Genomic DNA, 22104 nt, shown 5'->3' on the forward strand with positions numbered 1-22104 from the left:
GGAGGCAAAAGTGAGGCTGCAGGGCAGGCCCACTAGCACAGCTAAAGAAAAAAAACACTGTTTCCTGTCCACATTAGATTCATAGCCAACAAAATTGACTGAAATACAGACTATAGTTCGGCTGTAAAATCTAGTATGGTAATCTATATTAAGTAAACTGAACTCAATTTTTCTCACGGTGTTATTAGAACTCAGTTACCAGTGTGTTTTATTCAAAAAAGCAAATCAAGCTCAGTAACTCTTTTTTGTGTGTTAAAGGTTCTCCAAGGGATAAAAACTAGAAGGTACAGTAGACAGGAATGAAAGAGGTATTTAACAGTGTAAAAAGGGAAAAAAAAGTTTGGTGTAAAGAAGTAAGTAAGTAATGAGAGCAAAGGGGACCAGGGAGGAGGAAAAATAAGTAAGCAAACTGTGCAAACCAGAAAGTTGAAATTAGACACCTGAACCTTTGAAATTCATCAGAAATGTCAAATCTCACAGGTTGAGAAATTCAAACACATTTCTCCGGCTGCGTGTTTTATACTTTCAGAAAGGGAAACTAACCTCGACCTGCCAGTTCCTGTTTTGTTGTATAGGTCTGTAACTGCACTGTAAATCTGTGAGGATGGTTTTACACATTGGGCCTGGTCTGTGTGGTTTGTGTGTCCACAGGACAGAAGTGGGTATATGGCAGACTGGACAGTAATGGGTTCCTGCAGTACCTGGGCTGGGTCGGCTATTCTGTTGCTCTCATCGTGTTTTCTGCCGGCTTCACCCAGATCGTCTCCCCACAGGCTGCTGGTATGTAAACAGATGTGGCAAAAGTACACACTTTCTTTACTTATGCAGAAGCACAGACACCAAAATGTAAAAAAAAAATACTCAACTACTGAAAAAAGTTCATTTCTCAAGTAAAAGTGAAAGAGTACTTGATCTCAAATGTACTCAAAGGAAAAAAGTAAAAGTATCTCTTTGAAGGATAATTCTACTAACCATTTTTGTACAAGGTAACTGAACCTTGTGCTATATTAATATACTGATGAAACAATACTACTATATAAGAATACAAATACTATTCAAAGCTAAATTCTACTTCCATTGACTGTGGTTAGTTTGATATGTAAGAAATAAAAAAATAATTTTCAGTTGGCCACATGGTGGCGGGTAACTTTGCCTCCACACCTGCACAACAAAATAAGAAAATTCAGTGGTTAAAGTGGGATTCAACAGGTGCAGGCACACTGGGATCTATGTAGTGTCTCGGCATATGAAAAGGAATCACAATTGTCAATAATTTCTAATGTAAGCTTCAGATTGTATTAGTGTACAGCTGAACTGCTGCTTTTTGTGGATGTACACAATTGAATTCAACAGGATCTTGGCTCATGTCCTTCCCCTACACTGACACTGTACTGCTTCCACTATTTTTATACAAGACATATGGTTTGGTATAAAGTTGGATTTCAGTGACTCTAAGCATCATCACCTTAAATTCAAATTCATCTCTGCTATACTTGATGTAACCTAAATCTAGCTAAAAGACTAGCTAGCAACTCATTGTGCGACAAACTGCACACATACATTTTTTATTCAAGTAAAAATCTCATTGAGATTCATTTTCAAGAGACACCTGGCATCATGTGTGATGTCTAGTACTTTTTCCATTAAAATAACATCTATAAATCTTGTCCATTGTTGTTCATTGTAATGTAAACAATAATCTTTTGGGGTCTAACAGAAAGTTTTGACAATCAGCCAGCTGTAAGAGTCCGTTGTTGTCCCCTACAGGTTCAGGGATTTCGGAAATGAAGACCATTCTACGAGGAGTATTACTGAAAGAATATCTCACCTTCAGGACCTTCGTGGCTAAAGTCATCAGTCTCGCTTTTGCCTTGGGTAGTGGTATGCCCCTTGGCAAAGAGGTAAAATAGATGCATACACACAAATCAGCTGCACACTCTTTAAATGTCTTCATGTACTGTTGTATGTTGCTGTGGGTAGGCGTCCATTTTCTGTGTCTGTCTGCAGTCACCATCCAAACCATCAAATTGGGAATAATTACTCAGTAGTTTGAAGGATCTAACATTCTAAGAGCTACATGTCTTTATCAGTGAGTTTTTGAGGGGCAAAATCCCATTTATTTATGATTTTCAACAAAATTGAAGCTGGCCCCAGGGAGGGGTCACTTGCCCCTCCCTTCCTTCCCTCCCCATCTCCAGCTGCCTCCCTCTTCCCGCTCCACGACAATCACCCACACATGCAGGCCTTGGAGTAAAGGTGTGTCACCACGGTGCAGGGGAGGCATCCCCCCCCCCCCCCCCCCCCCCCCCCGTCCCCTTCTGGCTGCCTCTGTCTCAATGTTATCCCACAACTTAGACATTCACATTACTCACACTCTCATTACACATACATATAGGATCTTGGGGGTGGGCACGATACACGGAGTCCAAATTACCATCAGGGTGTACACCCCACCCCTGGCGTCGTTGCCCACCTCTCAATGTTAAATACACTTAGACATTGAGGGCTAGCAGGAGGGACCATGCGCTTACCTGCTGCTCTCTGGCAGGTAGCTCCATGCCCTCCTGGGTTTTAAATGCACCTTAGAACACACATGCATCAACACTACAATGAGCGGGTGGAGGGAGGTTTGGAGTCTTCTCTCACCCCCATTCTCTGCGACCTGCTGGAGCGGGGGGGCTAGGAGGAGGAGTTGGCCGTCCGACTGCAGTCTGGAGTGTGGGGCCTCCCTGCTGCTGCGGAGTCAGGGCGGTCTGCCTCCCCCCACCGCAGGGAAAAGGGTAACACCACCTGGGTCTGGGTGCAGTTCCCCCCTCCAGGGGCAAGGGTACCTAGACCCGGTTCGTAGAGTACGCTTGGGGAGTGTGATCGTGTGTACAGCGTCTCTTTATGTCTGTCTCCACGTTGGTTGAGTGTGGAGTAAGTGCATATGAGAGCATGAGGGAGGAATGGATGTTTGTGTCTGTGTGTGCCTGTATGTCTGTGTCTATATGTCAGGTTGGGTGTCAGGTGCCACCTCTCTGGGGACATCTCAGGCCCTCCAAGGTTTGGAGGCCTATCTCCACCCACCACCACTTCCCCTGCCAGTGGCAGACGCCCTCAGACATCGGTGCGTTGGTGGTTCTTTGTGTCTGGGGGTGGGCGTCCGGGTACACACCGGCTCACTCCTTGGTGGCTGCTTATCGGGGCCTGGAGCCTGGGGCTCGCTCGGGCCACTTCGGAGGTGGGGTGCCCCCGGCCTCTCGGCCTGGGGCTCGGTCACTCAGGCACGGCTGGCTGCCGGCGGAGCTCACGGGCGCGTCACTGCAACTCCCCCTGGCTTCTGCTCCGCGGCTGCTGAGTGAGCCCTCATCTGGGACTCTCCTCAGCTCTTTCTGGGACAGTGGCGCAGCTGCCCCTCTGTTGGTCTTCCTTGGTCTCTTGTGTTCTGGGGGCCTCTGGATGTCTGGAGTTTTGATCTCCTCCATACCTGCTTCATGCCCTGGAGGACGGGGCTGTGGCCCCTCCACACCCTCTAGCAGATCGTTACATGAAGGAACCTTTTAAAAAAACAAGCGCGTCCATGCTCACAGGTGTACACACGGGTGATCACACCCACAAACTACACCCTTTTTGGCTCCTACCTCAAAGCACACTGTGTTCTGTTGATCTTATGTGCTGCACAATAATGTTTAATATTTAGTATTTACTGTCATATTCCCATAGATCATCGTGATGTTGTTCATTGTATTGCTCTCGTTTTCTTCTGCTTGTTTTCTTTTTCTTTCTCAACAGGTGATCCAGGTGATTGATAGATGGATTTTTTTTTGTCTGCTTATTTAGTTTTTGTTTTTTGCCCTTTATCCCCGTCCCTCTTCCCCGCTGTTTTTCCCCCTCTTCCTTTCTCCCTTTTCTTTTCCTCATTCAAGTCTGTCCCGTATCTAGCAAGTGAAAAATTTTTTTTATAAAATAAACCATAAAAGGTGAATCAAATGGACCATTACGGCAAGGCTGGGAGGGTCCATTTGGTAAAGTAAATCCATTGGGCATCTTTCTTCGCCTTTAGACAATAATTCTGATGCAAAAGAACCAAACGGGACAGGCAAAAAGAAAAAAAAATTGACGTTTTGATCCACATTCTACTGTTGCTGACTTGCACGTTTTCAGTGAGTCACAGCATTAAGACACCACCACGAAGAGACAGCCCTTTTAATATGGAATGACAGCTTTAAGATATCCAAATAAAGAGTAAAGATCCCTCAGAAGACAGGCTTACACTCGGACCACATCTGGTCCTCAGAAACCCACACAGAGTAAATCGAAGCAAAGTGCTGGAACACCATTGTGCTTATATGAAATTTAAATTTAAATTAGATTTTCACCTGAGATCACTTCTCATATTCTGCAACTGGCATAAAAACCGCAACATGTGTATGTGTAACTGTTGACAGACCGTCAAACAGCAGCTAGAGAACCTGTTTTATGCCTTTATTTTTTCCTTCTGTCAGGCTCCCTTTGTACACATCGCCAGCTTGTGTGGCGCTCTCCTCTGCAAGTTGCCTGTGTTTCGAGGAATCTATGAGGTGAGTCTTACATCTTTTTCTTTCTCATGTTTTATTGAATTCATCCACTGTTGATTTTATTTTTTTTTAATGCTTTGCAAATGTCTTACACATATTTTTGCCTATAAAATACCAACAGTCATATTTCTATTCAGGCACTAGTGAACTGTCTCAGAGATGTACAATTATGGTTGGAGAGAAACTTATGGAGAGAAATTATTTTATTTGGGCATCCCAACCCATTTGACGGGTATGACAGTGCTTGGTGTGACTTTTGACTGTGCTTTAAAATTTAATAAACAGATCAGCTCTGTTGTTAAGACAAGTTTCTTTCAACTGAGTCTCCTCAGCAGGGTGAAGGCCTGCCTCCAACCACACGGCTTAGAGACAGTAATTCAGACTTTCATTTGCTCTCATCTCGATGATTGTAATTCTTTACATGCTGGCTCTGCTCAATCTTTACCTCATCACCTCCAAGTCGATCAAAATGCAGAAGCTCGCTTTTTCACGGGAAATAAGCAGTGTGATCATATTGCAGCTATGCTGGCCTCCGTAGACTGGCTTTAGTGACTGTTTCTATTTAAAGAATACTTTGTGTAACCTTTTGTTGTTTAAAAACATGGTATGTAAATATACTTTGACTTGACTTGATTCATCGGTCAGTGTATACAGTGGCTAAATACAAAAGCATTTCATATCTATTTCATACTGTGCGCACAATATCAAAGAATACAAGCAGAAGTGTAGCTTCCAAAGTCGTGATGAATTTCTGATGATGATTGAGGAAACATAGTCTGTGTATAAGCTGAAAACTGATTCAGAAGCAATCTATGGTTTGGTGAAGATTTTAGCTATAATTTGCATGCTCTTTGAAGAATAAATGAATCTACCAGTGTTGATCAGCTCCAATGCCTTCTCTGGAACACCACGAGATTCTGACAAATTTAGTAAAACCACAATGACAAAACTGACTAAACACAGGAGAAAACACAAACACAGACTAGACCTGAGAGAAATAGGAGGACAAGAAAAAGTTGATAACTAACAATATCAAAATGAAAACATAAACTAGGCAAAAGTATATTCAGACTAAAAACAAGAGCAATTTCAAAATAGCTGGGAGAAAAGCCAGGATCATGACAAACAGATGTGCCAAAAAAGCTTCATTGTGTGGGGGTAAGAAAGTATAACATACTATGGCTATAAACTTGTGTGCATCAGTTTCATGTTTTATACTTGGACTATGTTACACTCCATTGTCCCTTTTAAATAAAGAATTATTATTAGTATTATCATATTTTACAATTTTATTTTTCGAACCTTTTTACCTTCAAAGCGAAAGAAGATACAATTTCATACAGCATATCTTTGAGCAGAGAATTACCGCTATTCATAGTAAACACTTAAAATGGTCTTCCACCTTCTTACGGTTACATTGTAATTGTAGCTAATTTAATGTAGTCTAATCTATCCAATATTGCCTAAATGGTGAGTAGGTTATTTATTTCTGTATTCCACATCTATTTATTCTAAAGCTGAAATGTAATCACTTCCGTGTGATTTCAGAATGAGTCCAGGTACAGAGAGATGCTAGCAGCAGCCTGTGCTGTGGGAGTAGGCTGCGTTCTTGCTGCGCCCGTAGGAGGTGAGGTTCATCAAATGTGACGTGGTAACACTCCGAAGTAAGCTAAATCTGCAAACACTGTTAAGGCTTTAAGTTGAGCAGTGTAATATATAACATGTAATATGATAAGCTTTATGTTGCTGAAATCTGTGGAGCAGTTTCAGTAATGTTTCACAAGCTATCTTGTAATTGAGGGTTTCTTTTTTCACGCCTATGTATCAGTGCCAATTTCTTCAAGTTCAAGATTTTTTTGAGCCTCTCTTGTTAAGTCATGTATATATACAGCTCGCCATGAGCAAATCTATCCAAGATGAGCTGGAAGTAAATGACACTGAGATCTGAGTGAAGATGCTGGCTAGCAAATTCAACAGACAAAAGAAAATATTGTTCTTCAGCACAAGTGCAAGACGGGTTTTTGAAAAGTCAGTGTAAGTTTCAGAATATTTTAAAAGTCAGTTCCAATGCTCATGCCTTGCGTTGTTTGTGTGTTTCAGGTGTGCTCTTCAGTATTGAAGTAACATTCACATTCTTTGCTGTGAGGAGCTATTGGAGAGGGTTTTTTTCCGTCACCATCGCTGCCTTCTTTTTCAGGGTATTGGCTGTGTGGTACAAAGACGAAGGTATGACTGTGTGGCCAGATGTTTTTACCAGGTGTTTTAAGGAATTCACAATGTCACACCTTTTAATACTAAAAACAGCATTGATCATTAAATGAAACCTTACTGCTTTCATAGATACAACAGCGCTAATTTATGTTGAATGAAATTGCAGGCTGTTTGCAGTTATGAATTCAGGAAAATGTGGACTCAAAGCTTGTTGGGACTTATGAATTCCTAATTTGACAGATGTAGTCTCTTTAAAAATGTCAATTTAAAAAGTAAATCACCAGACCCTGAACACAGAACGCATAAACAAATGAAGATGTGTCTCCACGTTACTAATACATGTAGCTGTGATTTGTATATTGATGGTATATTTAAGAGACAAGTCAAAGTAAACGCAGCAAAATGAATCACAGTGGAGCTGCAAGTTTCAGTTTCTAGTGTTCTTCCCCCATTATTTGTGTAGTATGATCAAACATGGCTAGGTTTTGAGGTTTGCTCAGTACTTTCTCAATAAACTTCAGCAGGATCATTTTTTATGCATTCACCTAACAAATGATAGATTACCTAATTTGTTTTTGGGACAAGACATACACCACATGCCTGTTGCATCAGAAAGAGCTGTTCACAATGCTCAGCCTGAAACTAGCTTTACTCTCCATTTTCCATCAGTTATTCAACATCTGTAATACCTAATGTTATTGCTAAAGTTTGGATACTTGCACCTCGAAGTTTTGATGACTATTCAGTGATACACTAGCTTGTCCTCTTGGTTTTGCTTTCTCTTGCACCAGAGACCGTCACAGCCCTTTTTAGAACCCATTTCCAGGTAGACTTTCCCTTTGACCTCAAGGAGATGCCTGCCTTCGCTTTGCTTGGGTAAGTTTCCATCTCTAAACTTGAAATGCAAAAATTTGCTTTAAAAATAGTAAAATTGAAAAATACCCACTAGTTCCAACTCATCAGCTAAGCATCAGGAAAAAGATGTGCATATGAAATACTTTTTGTTGACTGAGGTTTTTAGCAGTCATTTAAAAGCCATTTGTTCTGAAAGATATTCCAACATATTATGATTGCCGCATATATTCTGATATTATTAAGGAGCACTACTTAAGTAGGTTTGATTCAGTTTTATTTATGTATTCACAACAACAGTCACCTCAAAGTGCTTTATATTATGAGGTAGAGACCCTACATTAACAGAGAGAAAACCCCAGTGAAGGAAATTGCCGTCCCGGGTTTCCTCCGTGGCGTGAGCGATAAGCAGAGTTTTGTCCTTTCCTTATAAGATTCCTAATTATTTAAAGTAACACTCAGGTATGCCGTTCAGCTGGGTTAGTTACGATATCGGGAGCAGTTAGGAGAACAAAGTGATACAGAAACTGTTCAGATTGCTTTCCCAGAATCAACTCAAAGGTTTATTTGATACACAGCAGTTTATATAGAGAAAAAAGGTTCGTGTGTCAGCTTTCCCAGTTCAAACCGGTACAGACTAAATAAGGAAACGTCTTCCTGCCTTCTGAGCAAAGTATCCCTTGTGTAGTTTATCAGTTCAGCTATAATTTATGATCATCCCAGCAAAATACACTCCTAGACATAAAATACAGAGTTCTTTCATTAGTGAATTCTGAGACAAACCACCTAGCCTTTAACGAGCCTTTTTCTAAGAGATAAGGAAGGGAGGATGGGAGTAAGGAAGTGGTCTCATCTCTGTGGTGTTTTCGACCTTGGGGTACCAGCTTGTGAGTCCTACACATTAATTCTTGGGTCACAGAGAAAGAGAAAAACAACTAGTAGATGAGCCTTATTGAGTAACAGTTTTCCTGTATAAAACAATATCCCGTAAATGCTTACCGTGGTATCAAAATATCATAACAGTTCTCCCCTTTTATCATGTAATGATAACATAGTATAAAGACAGAATGTAATAACATAATATAAAGATAAATCATAAATGTGAAACAAATCATAAATGTGAAACAAATCATAAATGTGCCTTCGAGTGAGCTTAATATCAAAATCTTAAAAAGAAGAAAAGAAAAAGAAGAAAACGTCAGTCTCTTCTTTGACGATTGAGTAATTCACAATCTAATGCTCAATACATACATCAGGATCATCATTGATGACATCTGACACATAATCTGGGTCAATTTGTGCCAATTGCAAATACATTGAAGTAGCTGTAGTAGTAGCTATACGGGTTATCATTGAACGTACACAGGGTACCACACAACAGGCAATAATCATCAAAAACAAAATAATACATGCTACAATGGTTACAAAAGCTACAATTAGTTCCTTCCATTTTCCAAACGTGTCCTGCAGCCACTTGTCTATCCACTGACCGTGACCTGCATTGGCTCTTAGTTCTATCTGCAATGCTTCAAGTTTATTCATAGCTTGTGTGAATGAACCGTTAGGGGCTGTATTATTGGAAATCAAAGTACAACAAACATCTCCGAACATCGCGCAAACACCTCCTTTCTCAGCTAACAGCATGTCTAAGGCCATCCTATTTTGCATGGTCATTAAAGAGGTAGCCGACATCTGTTCTCCTAGGGCCTTAAGGGCCGTATTGGTCAAATTAGTAAGTCTTTGCTGATTGTAATAAACATAATTGATCCAGGCTACATTTTTGTTTACCTGTATATGCGGTATTAGTGAGACAAACCCTGCGGATATTTCCCCTTGTGCCTTCAATTCCCTTGGTATCCCGCGTGGAACCCCTATAGCATCTATGTAAACGTTATGTGAGTAAGTGGAGCGTCTTGTACGTTTGCTGGATACAGGCAGATCTGAGGTTTGTTGTATTAGTAGTTCTTTAGCTAAAGTTACTAGACCGCAGGTACCGGTCCAATTAACAGGTAAAGCCACTCTAAGGGTATTATTGCACATCCAATAAGCATGTGGGATTGGTCTGGTCAGGCGCGAAGCTGTAAAGCCTTTTAATATGCCTCCCCAGTACGAGTCGTTTAGTGTGTTGGGCGAATGCAGGATTGTGGAGTTATCTGAATGCGTACTTATATATGCATATAGATAAAAAAACATATGTCTATGTTGTGTGCTGTCAACACTCGCTGCTAGCCATGTTTCATTACAGCGTGCTCCTGGAGAGTCAGAAAAAAATGTATAGTTTTGCGCGTCATAATTTATGTTTTCAAGTTTTGGTCGGTGTATGCATGTCATCAAGATATTTGGGTGATGGCGCACCTGTTTTGGGGGCGAAAGAGGTTCAGTGCGGTCTTCGGGGCGCTTCATTGGGTTACAGGGGTGGGTAGAGTCGTTAATCATGCTGACATCCTTACTAGAGACTTGTCCTGTGTATATGAGTAAACAATCTAAAGGACTTAGTTCTACTCGCACCGCTTCAATCAGGGTTACTGTTAAGGGCCCCTTTTCATCATTTTTGAATAGCATCTTTGTCAGGGGAAAACCTGAGATTGGGTATCCCACTATAACCTGTTCTGGATTACCCTTTGAACAGACATAACAATTGCTGTTTCCTAAATCACGAGCAGCTGTTCTAGCATTTTCATACCAGGAGTTGACTCCTACTCTAGAGGGTGCATAAAATGGTTTATTAGTGGCGTCTATGTTGTCATTTACTGATTTTAGGGAACGTGAAGAGTGCATTAAGTAGGTGTCTCGCAAAATAGAGCATGAAGTATCGTCAGCAAAATATGACCTGCAGAAATGTGAACATGGTTGCAGTTTACAATACAAAATAGCAAAGAAAAATCCTAAGGTTAATGCGATAAGTATGATGAATAACCTAAATATATAAGAAAAACAGTTCTTCAGTCGTCTTCTGGCCTGGTCCCAGGTTCGAGAGACATCGAATAAGCGCCGTATGATGACAATGGGCATTTCATTTTCTTCATTATCAGGATGGAGTGAGTCTAGCTTTATCAGGTTAGACATCATGTGGTACTTTTGGCTTTCTATTCCTGCTGGATGTTCGAGTACCTTGCTGTGGCTCTTTCAGACGTTGTGTGTTAATCAGTGATTGCGTGTGTGCACTGGATCCGGGCGCTGGCTCGCCTGAGATGTCATCTACCCGTGTGTGTTTATTTGCTCTAGTTCCGGGCGCTGGCTCGCCGGAGATGTCGTCTGCTTGATCCGACGCCTGAGATGGTCCGATTGGGCTGGTCTTAACCCTGCTGGCATGAATCCACTGAGGTTGTCCGTCCGTAAGGATGCTGGTTCTTCGTCACTGCCAGTACAGTCTGGGGCTGGAACACGCGCGGCCTCCCAGAGTGTCCTTGGTTTTAGTGGCTTCTCCAACATGCGTCTCCTTGTCTCCACTGGTGGAACTGTGGAGGGGAAAGGCTGAGAGAGACAAACTTTCTGATAGTTATTATTCAGTTTTTCTACCAGGTTGTGAACATCAGTGGACAATGCAATATACATCACCTTCTACTAGCGGTGCCCCTCTGGAAGCTGACCATGGTGTTGGAAATAGTCTTATTTCAAATGGAAATAATTTGGTTACTGTAGATTGAGTCATTCTAATCTCACACAGGACTTGAGTAAGTAATTTGACCCAGGTCATTAAAGTTTTAGCACACTTTTGAATTACTTCTGATGTGAATGAAGATCCTCTATCACTGTTAATCTGGTGAGGTATTCCGAATCTGGGTATTATTTCATTGCTCAACTTTTGACAGACTACTTCTGCAGTTTCTTTTGAGGTTGGATAAGCTTCTACTCATTTACTAAATTGATCCACTATTACCAGTAAGTACTTGATGCTTCCTTGCGCTGGCATATGTGTAAAATCAATTTGTAATGTATGAAATGGAAAATCTGGTTGTGGTAAATGCTGATGTTTCGCTTTTGAGCTACCTACATTAGTTCGCGCACATGTTAGACAGGTTGCTAATATGCTTTTTACTGCATGTGATGTTTTCTCAATTACAAATCTTGATTTTATTGCCCCTATTACCCCTCTTTGTCCGACATGACTCACACAGTGAAAATGTCGGGCAAGGACTGGCATCAGGGAATATGGGAGGGCAATCAAACCCTTAAGATTTTGTATAGGCCATCTCTGTCATCTAAGGTACAGTCATTATTCTCCCAATAGGTGTAATCACATGCAGAGGCTTGCTCTTGTATGAATTTTAAATCAACATTTGTTCCTAAATAGTCTGGGAGTTTAACAAGTGGCAGCTGTAGGGGCACAGATAATACTTCCTGCGGAGGTGGGAGCTGTGATGCAGCTGCAGCCTTGGCTGTCACGTCTGCTAAGGCATTACCTGTTGCTTCGTCTGTGTCAGCTGTACTGTGTCCTTTCGTTTTTACAACTGCAACGGCCGATGGCAGCTGTATAGCCTGCAAAAGTCTCTGCACAAGATCAGAATTAGCAATCGGTTTTCCATCAGCAGATCTAAATCCTCTTTGTCTCCACAATGTGCCAAAGTCATGTACGACGCCAAACGCATAGCGGCTGTCTGTGTAAATTGTCACACGCTTATCCAAATGGAGCTCACAGGCGCGTATTAAAGCCATGAGCTCTGCTTTTTGTGCTGAGTGGAATGGTAAAGAGTGAGCCTCTAGTATGATGTCAGGCAATGTCACCACTGAATAGCCACAAAGAAATGAGTTGTCATTCGGCCTTGAACAGGACCCGTCCACATAAACCGTGGCTGAGTCTGGGATAGGTGTTTGCTCTAAATCTGGACGTGGTGCTGTGGATTCCTGTATACGTGTCATGCAGTCATGAACATCAAGCCTGTCTGAGCCATCCTGTCGGTCAGAAGAACACAGCATATGGATCAATAAATGTGCTGGCGAAGTGGGTGTGCTGCTTGCTTTTATGGTGAGGTTTGCTGTGGAGGTCAGTGTAGCTTCATAACCTGAGCGACGTTGTGCAGTCATGTGTTGTGTAGTTATGTTTGCTAGAATGGTCGTGACCTGGTGATTGGTGTGTAGAATAGTGTCATGTGAGAGTGTAAGCTTCTCGCAGTCCCTTATCATGATAGAGCAAGCTGCTACTGCTCTCAGGCAGGCCGGCATCCCCTGAACTACTGCTGGCAATACCTTTGAATAGAAGGCTACTGGACGGTAGCCACTGCCATGCTCTTGGGCCAGTACACCTGTGCAGGTCGTGCCGTTCTCTGTAACGTACAGATGGAAAGGTAAGTGGTAGTCAGGCAGACCCAAACAAGGGGCGGAGGTCAGCGCTCCCTTCAATGCATTGAAAGAGGCAGTCATTTCTGTGGACCACAGTATTCGAGGAGGCTTGTCTTTTTTGCAGCATTCACGCAGAATGTGGTCATGAAAAGAACAGTCTGGTATCCACTGTCTGCAATAGTTCACCATGCCTAAGAAGGACAGCATTTCCTTCTGTGTAGTAGGCCGAGGGACGGAGGTCACAGCTTTGACCCTGTCTGCAGTCATGGAACGTTTTCCGTGAGACAGTGTAAATCCCAAATATTGAACAGAAGTCTGACAGTACTGCATTTTCTTTGCAGATGCTTTGTGGCCAGTCTTTTGGAGGTGCTGGAGAAGCATGTGTGTAGCAGTTTGACACAATTCCTCACTCGGAGCACAGAGGAGGAGATCGTCCACATACTGGATCAGAGTACAGCCCTCAGGAGGAGTAAAGCTGTCCAGGGTAGCACGGATCACCATTGAGAAAGCAGCAGGGCTGTCTATCATGCCTTGAGGCAGACGAGTCCAAGTGTACTGCTTATTTCTATGTGTAAATGCAAATAACGGCTGTGTATCTTCATGCACAGGCACTGAGAAAAAGGCAGAGCATAAATCCACCACGGTAAAATGTGTGGCTGTGGATGGAATACATGTCAATATGCTGGGGACATCTGGGACCAGAGGTGGCAAAGGGATAATGACTGCATTAATTTGTCTTAAGTCTTGTGTGAAACGCCATACGCCAGGTTTGTTAGGCTTTGGCACAGGATTGACAGGAGTATTATATGGAGATACTGTAGGCTTTATTACTCCTGTAGTCAATAAATCTCCTATGATGACATCTAGGGCTGAGGCTTTTTCGGCAGAAATGGGATATTGCTTGACATATACTGGCTTGTTGTTTTTTAGCTGTGCGTGATAAGGTATACAGTCAATAAATCCTACATCATTCTCACCTTTAGACCACAATGTCATATTCTGGTATTCAGCTGGCAACGTAAGTGCAGAAATAGTACAGTGGATAGGATAGGTTAGATCTATGTGACGACATGGTGTAGTTATGTCATAACCTATGTCTGAGTTATGTGACAAAACCACTGTTTGGCCTTCACTTGTGTGAGCAGTTATCATGTTGTTGAACAGTGTGAGAGAAACAAAAGTGTGGCTCCCAGATATGGGATTACCTGGCAGTGGTTTTTGAACACGTCTTTGGCACAGTGTGTGTCGTGGAATACCAGACAAAAAGGTGTTGAGTTCATTCTCTGCTGAGCCGTCCAGCTGACACAGAGGCTGTTCCTTCTCCATGGTACATAAGGCAGAGAAAACATAGCTGTTATCAGTATCAGCAAACATTTCACCCTTTGTGTTAAATGAAATACACAAATTCATTTTTGCCATTAAATCTCTGCCTAATAAATTCACAGGCGAGTTTGGAATAATTACAAATGGATGATATGTGATTTCATCTGGTTTAGAGCCCCAACGTGTCTTTAGAGAATGAGTTTTAGGGCATTGCACTACAGTTCCATTAATTCCCATAGTGTTGATGCACACAGAGGACACAGGCCCATTATAGAATTTCCCAGACAGTGAACTTTTAGTGGCTCCACTATCCACTAAAAATGGGTATTTTTTACCATCTATTTCTACTTGTAGCATGGGCAAATGTTCTGTGTTAGGGGACAGCTGCAGATGCAGCATCGTGTGTAGTGCTTCACACTGCTGTCCCTCATCCTCACCTGGGCCTCCCTAGTAGCGACCCAGCCGGGGATTATCAGGTGATGGGAAAAGATCATGGTGAGAATTGTAACGCACCCTTTCCCATTCTGATTCATGCTCTGGGTGTCTGCGGTTACTGGAAAACTGAGCTAAATTTGCACCTCTAGCTTGTCTGCCTTGTGGGTTATAATGTGGGTTGTAAGGCTGCGGCCTAGATGTGGGGCCATTATTGCATGTTTCTTGTGGTTGCCAGTTACCTTGACTGGAAGAGCTCTGCTGACGCCTAGTGGCGGGAACTTGTACTGCGTTCTGTGGTTGAGGCGTGTGTGCCCTGTTGGTGGCTGCAAAGCGACACTCTCTGGACCAGTGTCCTACCCTTCCACAATAAAAACAAACATCTCTATTCTTACCATTCCGTCCTCTGAAACTTCCTTGCTGTGCTGGAGCGGGTAGTCCTGCATACATTAATTTCTCACTTTCCTCTGAGCCTTGAACATCAAAATTCAACATCATCTTAACACTGTTAGCTCTTGTGATAGTAGGAAAAAGGTCTGCACTGGCCTTCACTTGTACAAGCTTTAAGAAAGCATCTTTACTCAATTCGTAGAGATTATCAGTAGCTGTCACTTTTAGCAACTGAGAGCACTCAGGGTGGATATTGTTCAAAAAGGTGGTGATGAAAATCTGATCATTACCATCCTCTGGCATGCATGCCTCATCAGTCCAACAGTGCATAAAGCGTTTTATGAATACTAGGATAGATTCATCAGGCTTCTGTTTACACATAGTTACTGCATTTAAGTCAATTTTGTCTCTGGACATTGTGAGCAGGAATTTCTTTAGATTCTTAAAGAAATCGGCGACTTTGTCATTATTTACCCACAAAAACTCTGCAGTTGTGGATGCTTTATCATGCTTTGGGTCTAATTCACCTATCTCTCTTATGAGTTGTGACTCGGTTACTCCAGGAATGCATTGACACAATATGTACCTGTAATCCGGACCACCCAAATGGTGATATCTGGTACTTCTCTGTAGTGCAGAGACAAAGGCTGTAGGATTTTTAAGAGGATTGGGAAGCTCTTTAATAGTTGTCACTAATTCTGAGATTTTAGGGGGCTGAATACAACACTGATCTCCTATTATCATAAAGGGGTAAGCGTCATTGACGTCACTAGATTTTGGGTTTGTTTGTTTACTACCGCGAGTGTTGGTGTGAGGACCTTTGTCATTCCGGCTTTGTTTTTCCTTTTTTCCTTTTAGATAAGTCTTTATTAAAGTTCGGGTAACAGGTATTTCTTTAGCTACCTCTAAACCTCTAGCTACGATATCGTGGCGTTTCATGTGGGTGTCTATTGTGGACACTGCCTGATGCAAAAGTTTTTCTTCATAGACGTCTAAATTGTTTTTCATAAGTTCCTCACATTCTTCTTTCAAAAGTTTTTCTCTCTTTCTATGTTCTGCTAATTCTTCCTCGCGGCGTATATATTGTTTTTCCTGATCTTGTTCAATTAGGTGTCTAAGATCCGTTGCATGTGATTCAGAGTTTTCGTCGCTTTCTTTTGAGCTGGTTGGATCAGAATGCTGACATTGTTTGCGTGCAGCTGCTGCAGCAACTATTAATTCGGTCTCATCTTCGTAAGGCGGCGGGGCTGTGGGCTGAATGGCTGAGCATGCAAGACTAGCTTTTCCCGCGGTAGATTTATTTTCTATGCTGGAGCCTGCACTAGTTTTATTTGATGTAAAAGTATCTACACCTGGTTCCGGTCCCTTTTTCCATAGCGGTAACATTTGATGCATCACGTCGCGGCATTCTATCATATATTTTCTACAGGACTTTTTAAGCAGACTACTTTTCTCATCACAAATGATATTCAACATTTCTACTGACCTGGTTTCTGGCGATAATCGTTCGGGATAAGGCTCCGAAAAGAGATTAGAATGCATTGTACTCACAGTCCGTAAGTTGTAAACAAAGTCAGTCACATAAGCACTTCCGCATGTTCTGGATACGTAATCATGGAAGTCTTCGCCGATTCGTGGACGTGGGTTACACGTAACTGGAAATGGGAGTCGTACTGAGCTGTTGTTTGAGACTTTAAATTTAATTTTTGTTGGTTTTACAGGTAATTTTGATTTTTTATCGGACTTGTCTGTGGTTTTTGAATTATTCTGACCCATGTTCAGTGATTTCCAGAGGGGTTTACACGCTTGAAGGATTTATGTTAGTATTTTCGCTGCGGCACAGCTGAGGTTACTTTAAATTTATTGCTAGCAATTTTTTGTTTGTGTGAGCAACTCTCACTTAGCGAGCAACTTCTCGCTTAACGAGCAACTTCTCGTAAAACAACAGGCAACTTCCTGTGTCTTTCTGCTTTTAATTTACTGCTTTTAACCCTTGTATGGTAATCGGATCTGTGAGACCCGTTTTCAGTTTTCTTTTGTTTTTTTTTTTTTGTTTTTTTAACAAAATTAAATTTAATTATTTACTAGCTTTCTGTGAGTGAGCAACTTCTCACTTTTTAACGTACGTTTCAAGATAACAGGCAATCTTCCTGTGTCACTCTTTCTGAGCAACTTCTGACTTAACGAGAAGTATTTAAGACAACAGGCGACTTCCTGTGTCACTTTTTCTGAGTGAGCAACTTCTCACTTTTTAACGTACGTTTAATTAAACAATTAATTATTATTATTTTTTAAACAAAATTAAAATATTCAAGACAACAGGCAACTTCCTGTGTCCACCAACACCACACAAGGGTTAATTTACTTTACTCGGGGACTGAGGAAGTCAGTCAGTGTATCTCTCTGGATCACTAAGTGAAACTTCGTCAGCATATCCCGTTTCTTTATGGATCGATCACTGAGAGAGGTATAATAGGTCTTTATATAAATATGAAAGACGCATATTTACCTTCTGTCAGGAATCCCACTTCTGACACCAAAATTGAAGGAAATTGCCGTCCCGGGTTTCCTCCGTGGCGTGAGCGATAAGCAGAGTTTTGTCCTTTCCTTATAAGATTCCTAATTATTTAAAGTAACACTCAGGTATGCCGTTCAGCTGGGTTAGTTACGATATCGGGAGCAGTTAGGAGAACAAAGTGATACAGAAACTGTTCAGATTGCTTTCCCAGAATCAACTCAAAGGTTTATTTGATACACAGCAGTTTATATAGAGAAAAAAGGTTCGTGTGTCAGCTTTCCCAGTTCAAACCGGTACAGACTAAATAAGGAAACGTCTTCCTGCCTTCTGAGCAAAGTATCCCTTGTGTAGTTTATCAGTTCAGCTATAATTTATGATCATCCCAGCAAAATACACTCCTAGACATAAAATACAGAGTTCTTTCATTAGTGAATTCTGAGACAAACCACCTAGCCTTTAACGAGCCTTTTTCTAAGAGATAAGGAAGGGAGGATGGGAGTAAGGAAGTGGTCTCATCTCTGTGGTGTTTTCGACCTTGGGGTACCAGCTTGTGAGTCCTACACATTAATTCTTGGGTCACAGAGAAAGAGAAAAACAACTAGTAGATGAGCCTTATTGAGTAACAGTTTTCCTGTATAAAACAATATCCCGTAAATGCTTACCGTGGTATCAAAATATCATAACACCCAGCAATCAGATGACCTGCTGCGAGCAAGTGCTTGGCAAGAGTGGGAAGAAAAAACGTCCTTTTAACAGGAAGAAACCTTCTGAAGAACAAGTCTCAGAGAGGGCAGCCATTTCCTGCTGACTCTTTGGGGGTGAGGGGAGAGCGTAAAGTGATGTTGAAGTGACATCTTTTATAAGTAAATTTGGACTGAAGGCTTTGTTTTGTAATGCCAGGCTTTGACCTTTTTTCATGTCTATTATACTTTATGTCACAGTTTGGCATGGCAAACCGTGGGGGGTGTGGGGAAGGAGGACCCAGGCGCGGTGCTCTATGTACAAGCAGTGCGTTTATTTACAGTGATGGAACTGATACACAACAATAACACATCCCCGTGTGCTCCCGACTTCCACTCCGTGTCTTCTCCCAGTGTTTGTGCTCATGTGTCTGCTCCCTCGTGCCAGTGCACTCTGTGACTGCTGCCCTCTCATCCAGCAATCCGTCCTGGGAAAATAGAGGCAGTAGTTAGCACCCTCAGTTCACTTGGCAAGCTCACACTCACAAACAGACCAGCTGAAGAACTGACGGGAAGTCTCACGAAATGATCCCGTGTCGGTGGGAGCTCCAAGACTCTCTTAAGTAGCTCCCCCGACGAGGCCTGATCAGCAGCAGGTGTGTGGCTTCGGGTATGGCCAGTCCGCCAGCAGGGCCACACCCACCAGGCCTGAAGGCGCCCGCAGAAACACATACACACACATACAAGCAGGGATAACGAGGGACGGCAATACAAAATATATATTATAATATTAGTCCATAACTGCTCAGGGATCCTGGGTCGCTCAGACCCAGGATCCCTGACACTTTATATTTATACGTTTAGTGTGACATCAGTAAGACCTCAGTATACGGGCTATTTATAGTCCAAATGTGGTTCCTGTGGATCTTTTCAACTCAAAACTAAGACTAATTTTAGACGTTTAATATTCCTGCATGCATAGGCTCTGTAGTCACATGTTTTCAGAGGCATGTTTTCTGTAGGGAAACAGTTATGTGTTGAATGCAGAGTGATCAGCATACAGTGATACAGCATACAGGGAGGGGCTACTTGCCATGTCCAATGTCTCCACCGCAGGGAAAAGGTGTTACGGTCATTGGGGGGACTCAAACGCAGGACTACTTGCTCAAAGGAAGAACAGAGGGTTTTATTCACAAACACCAGGTGAAGTGTGTGACAGTGACTAAGTGCTATATACAAGCGTGCAGGGATTAGGGCTCCAGGGAATCCACAGTGAAAAGCAGGGGATCACTATCACTCCTCTTCAGTCTCTCTTGGCGTCTCACCAGTCATCCATTCTTCTCTCGCACCAGAAACTCTGGACTGTGACAAAAGGGTAACATCTCCTGGGTCTAGGTGTGGATTCCCCTTCTAGGGGCGAGGGTACCTTGTATAGAGGCTGTTTGTGGAGTGTGATTGTGTGACAATGTCCATTTGTCTTTACGTTGGGTGAGTGCTGAGTAATTGTATATGTGTGCATGCAAGTTTGTGTCTGTGTCTATATGTCAGGTCGGGTCTTAGACTCCGCCCCTCTGGCAACACCTCAGACTCTCCAAGGTATGGGGGCACACTCCCGGCCTGGCGCCCGTGGCTCGGTCAGGCTCCAACCGGGGGTGGGGGGCTCAGTCCACTCTGGCACAGCTGGCTGCCGGTGGATCCCGCGGGCAGGCCACTGCAACCCCCTCTGGCCTCTGCTCCGTGGCTGCTGAGTGACCCCTCGTCTGAGGCTCTCCTAAGCTCTTCCCAGGAGGCTGGCACAGATGTCCCTCCTCAGCTCCTCCTTGGGCTCCCACACTCGGGGGCCTCTGGATGTCTGGGGCCTGGATCTCCTCCATGCCTGTTTCATGCCCTGGGGGACAGGGCTATGGCTCCCCACTAGCACATCGTTACATGGAGAAACTTTTTGAATACAACCGTGCTGATCCACACAGGTGTTCACAGACACAAACTACATCTTTCTTGGCTGCTGCCTCACAGCACACTGTGAGCTGTCCGTCTTGACTGCTGCACAAAAAACTTTGAAAATTCAGTATTTACTGTTATTTACGCTTAGCTAGGTTAAGTGCTAAGTGGGTTGCAGTAGTGTTGTGTTTAATATGTTGCTCTCTTTTTGTTTGTTTCTCTTTTTTCATTTTTTTTCTCTCAACCGGTGATCCGGGTGATTTTTTTAAAGTGTCCTCTCTCACTGTCCCTCTTCCCCTCTGTTTTTTCCTTAGCCTCCCTCTCTTTCTCTCTCCCTGTCCTATTCCCCGGTCATGTCTGTCCCATCTGTAATAACTTAATAAAATACAATAAAATAAAATAATAATAACAAATGTTGAAATGGACCAATACAGCAAGGCTGTGATGATCCACTTGGTAAAGTAAATCCGTTTGGTATCTTTCTTGGCCTTCACACAAATATTCTGACAGCTAAAGAAACAAACAGGGCAGGAAAGAAAAAGGAAGGAAGGAAGTGTGCAGCTGCGTGGTGGATTAGGAGCAGAAACATCCCCAGCTTCTTACAGCCAGTTTACAAATGTGCACATCAACAAAGACCGTCAATCAGATAGTCAAGGTTATATATACACTTGCAAACTTCTTGTACTTTCTGTCACAACTTCTCTCAGTCCTACTTCCATCACAAACATACTCGCTTCCTATTACACAGTTCTTCACAATAAAACACGATAACAACCTTACTAAATTAAAAATGAACCACACATAAAGCAAATGCACTTTTAAATGTATTAAACACATTGTACTCCTTTGGCAATAATTACAGATTCTTTCTAAATACTTTAACCATTACTGTTTTACATTTTAACATGGATTTCAATGTGGTTAATATCTATTTATAACAGTTTTAACCGGTTACAAAAAAATCAGTTGATTCCCAAACCATAAAGTAATGCTTATCTGTGCCCAGGAAGCACTGTTGCTGTCTGAAGCTCAGTAAGGCCAAACACAGTCAAGTCAGGAACTTGTGCATAAAACGTGAAGTGTTATGCACAAAGATAAAACTTTTAGATATTTTGTTTTACATTTCAGTTCATAAGTGCACAGTCTGATTTACAGGTACAAAATATTTATGACCTGAATTTGAACCCATATGAAGAAAAAAAAAATCACACAACGTATTAGTTTTTCCAAAAATATATAAACTGAATTTTAAAAACTTACATTTTCTAATAGACACTTTTCAAATTGTGAATTGTGTATAATACACATGAAAATGAAATACAATTATTAGCAAATCTCAAATCAATATTTTATTCACAATATAACATTGAAAGTTATCAAATGTTATATGTATATATGTTAATATTTCATGAAACATGTTTCTTTTTTGGGTGGTTGGTTTTTGGGTGTCACTGTATGGGTAAACTGTTGTGAGGCATGACTCATGGGTGGGTATTACGCAGTACATGTGGGTGCACTCACCTGTTCACCTCGCCTGGTGTTTGATGAGGAAAAGGATAGGGTGAGCATGGGGTGAAACCTTCTGCTGACTGCAGTTTGATTCAGTGGGTTGATGTCGCAATTTGGTGTGATAATTGGTGCAGCATTCTGTTGGTTTGTAGTTTGGTATGTTTGTGCAGTCTGTGCATTTGTGTGTTTTGTATCCCATGTACTGATTCATGGTTTGGACAGTGTAATGGTTAAATTAATAGAACAAACTCAGAATGGCATTTGATGTGTTTATTGGTGTGTTGTTTAGCCATTGGTTATGGAGTAGCTAAGCAATAGCTTATGTTGAAGTTGATAGCAGCTATAATTCTCAATTCCCGTGGTTGGAAAAACAAGTGATTAGTTTAGATTAAGAATTAAAAGATCTCAT

General features: G+C 42.1%; 1 protein-coding gene across 1 annotated transcript in view; it reads left to right on the top strand.

Annotated features, from left to right (window-relative positions):
* LOC146653344 (chloride channel protein 2-like) overlaps window positions 1-22104 on the top strand; it is a 70255-nt gene that overhangs the window by 22463 nt on the left and 25688 nt on the right. Inside the window, exons 5-10 of the mRNA XM_085429146.1 lie at window positions 652-780; window positions 1768-1901; window positions 4488-4562; window positions 6108-6186; window positions 6660-6785; window positions 7562-7646. Coding sequence (XP_085285272.1) covers window positions 652-780; window positions 1768-1901; window positions 4488-4562; window positions 6108-6186; window positions 6660-6785; window positions 7562-7646 — 628 coding nt within the window. The remainder of the gene's footprint in view (window positions 1-651; window positions 781-1767; window positions 1902-4487; window positions 4563-6107; window positions 6187-6659; window positions 6786-7561; window positions 7647-22104) is intronic.

This window comes from Rhamphochromis longiceps, linkage group LG14 (genome assembly GCF_057381845.1).
Source record: "Rhamphochromis longiceps isolate RC_006_pf linkage group LG14, R_longiceps_female_GT1.1, whole genome shotgun sequence".
In the NCBI taxonomy this organism is placed as follows: domain Eukaryota; kingdom Metazoa; phylum Chordata; class Actinopteri; order Cichliformes; family Cichlidae; genus Rhamphochromis; species Rhamphochromis longiceps.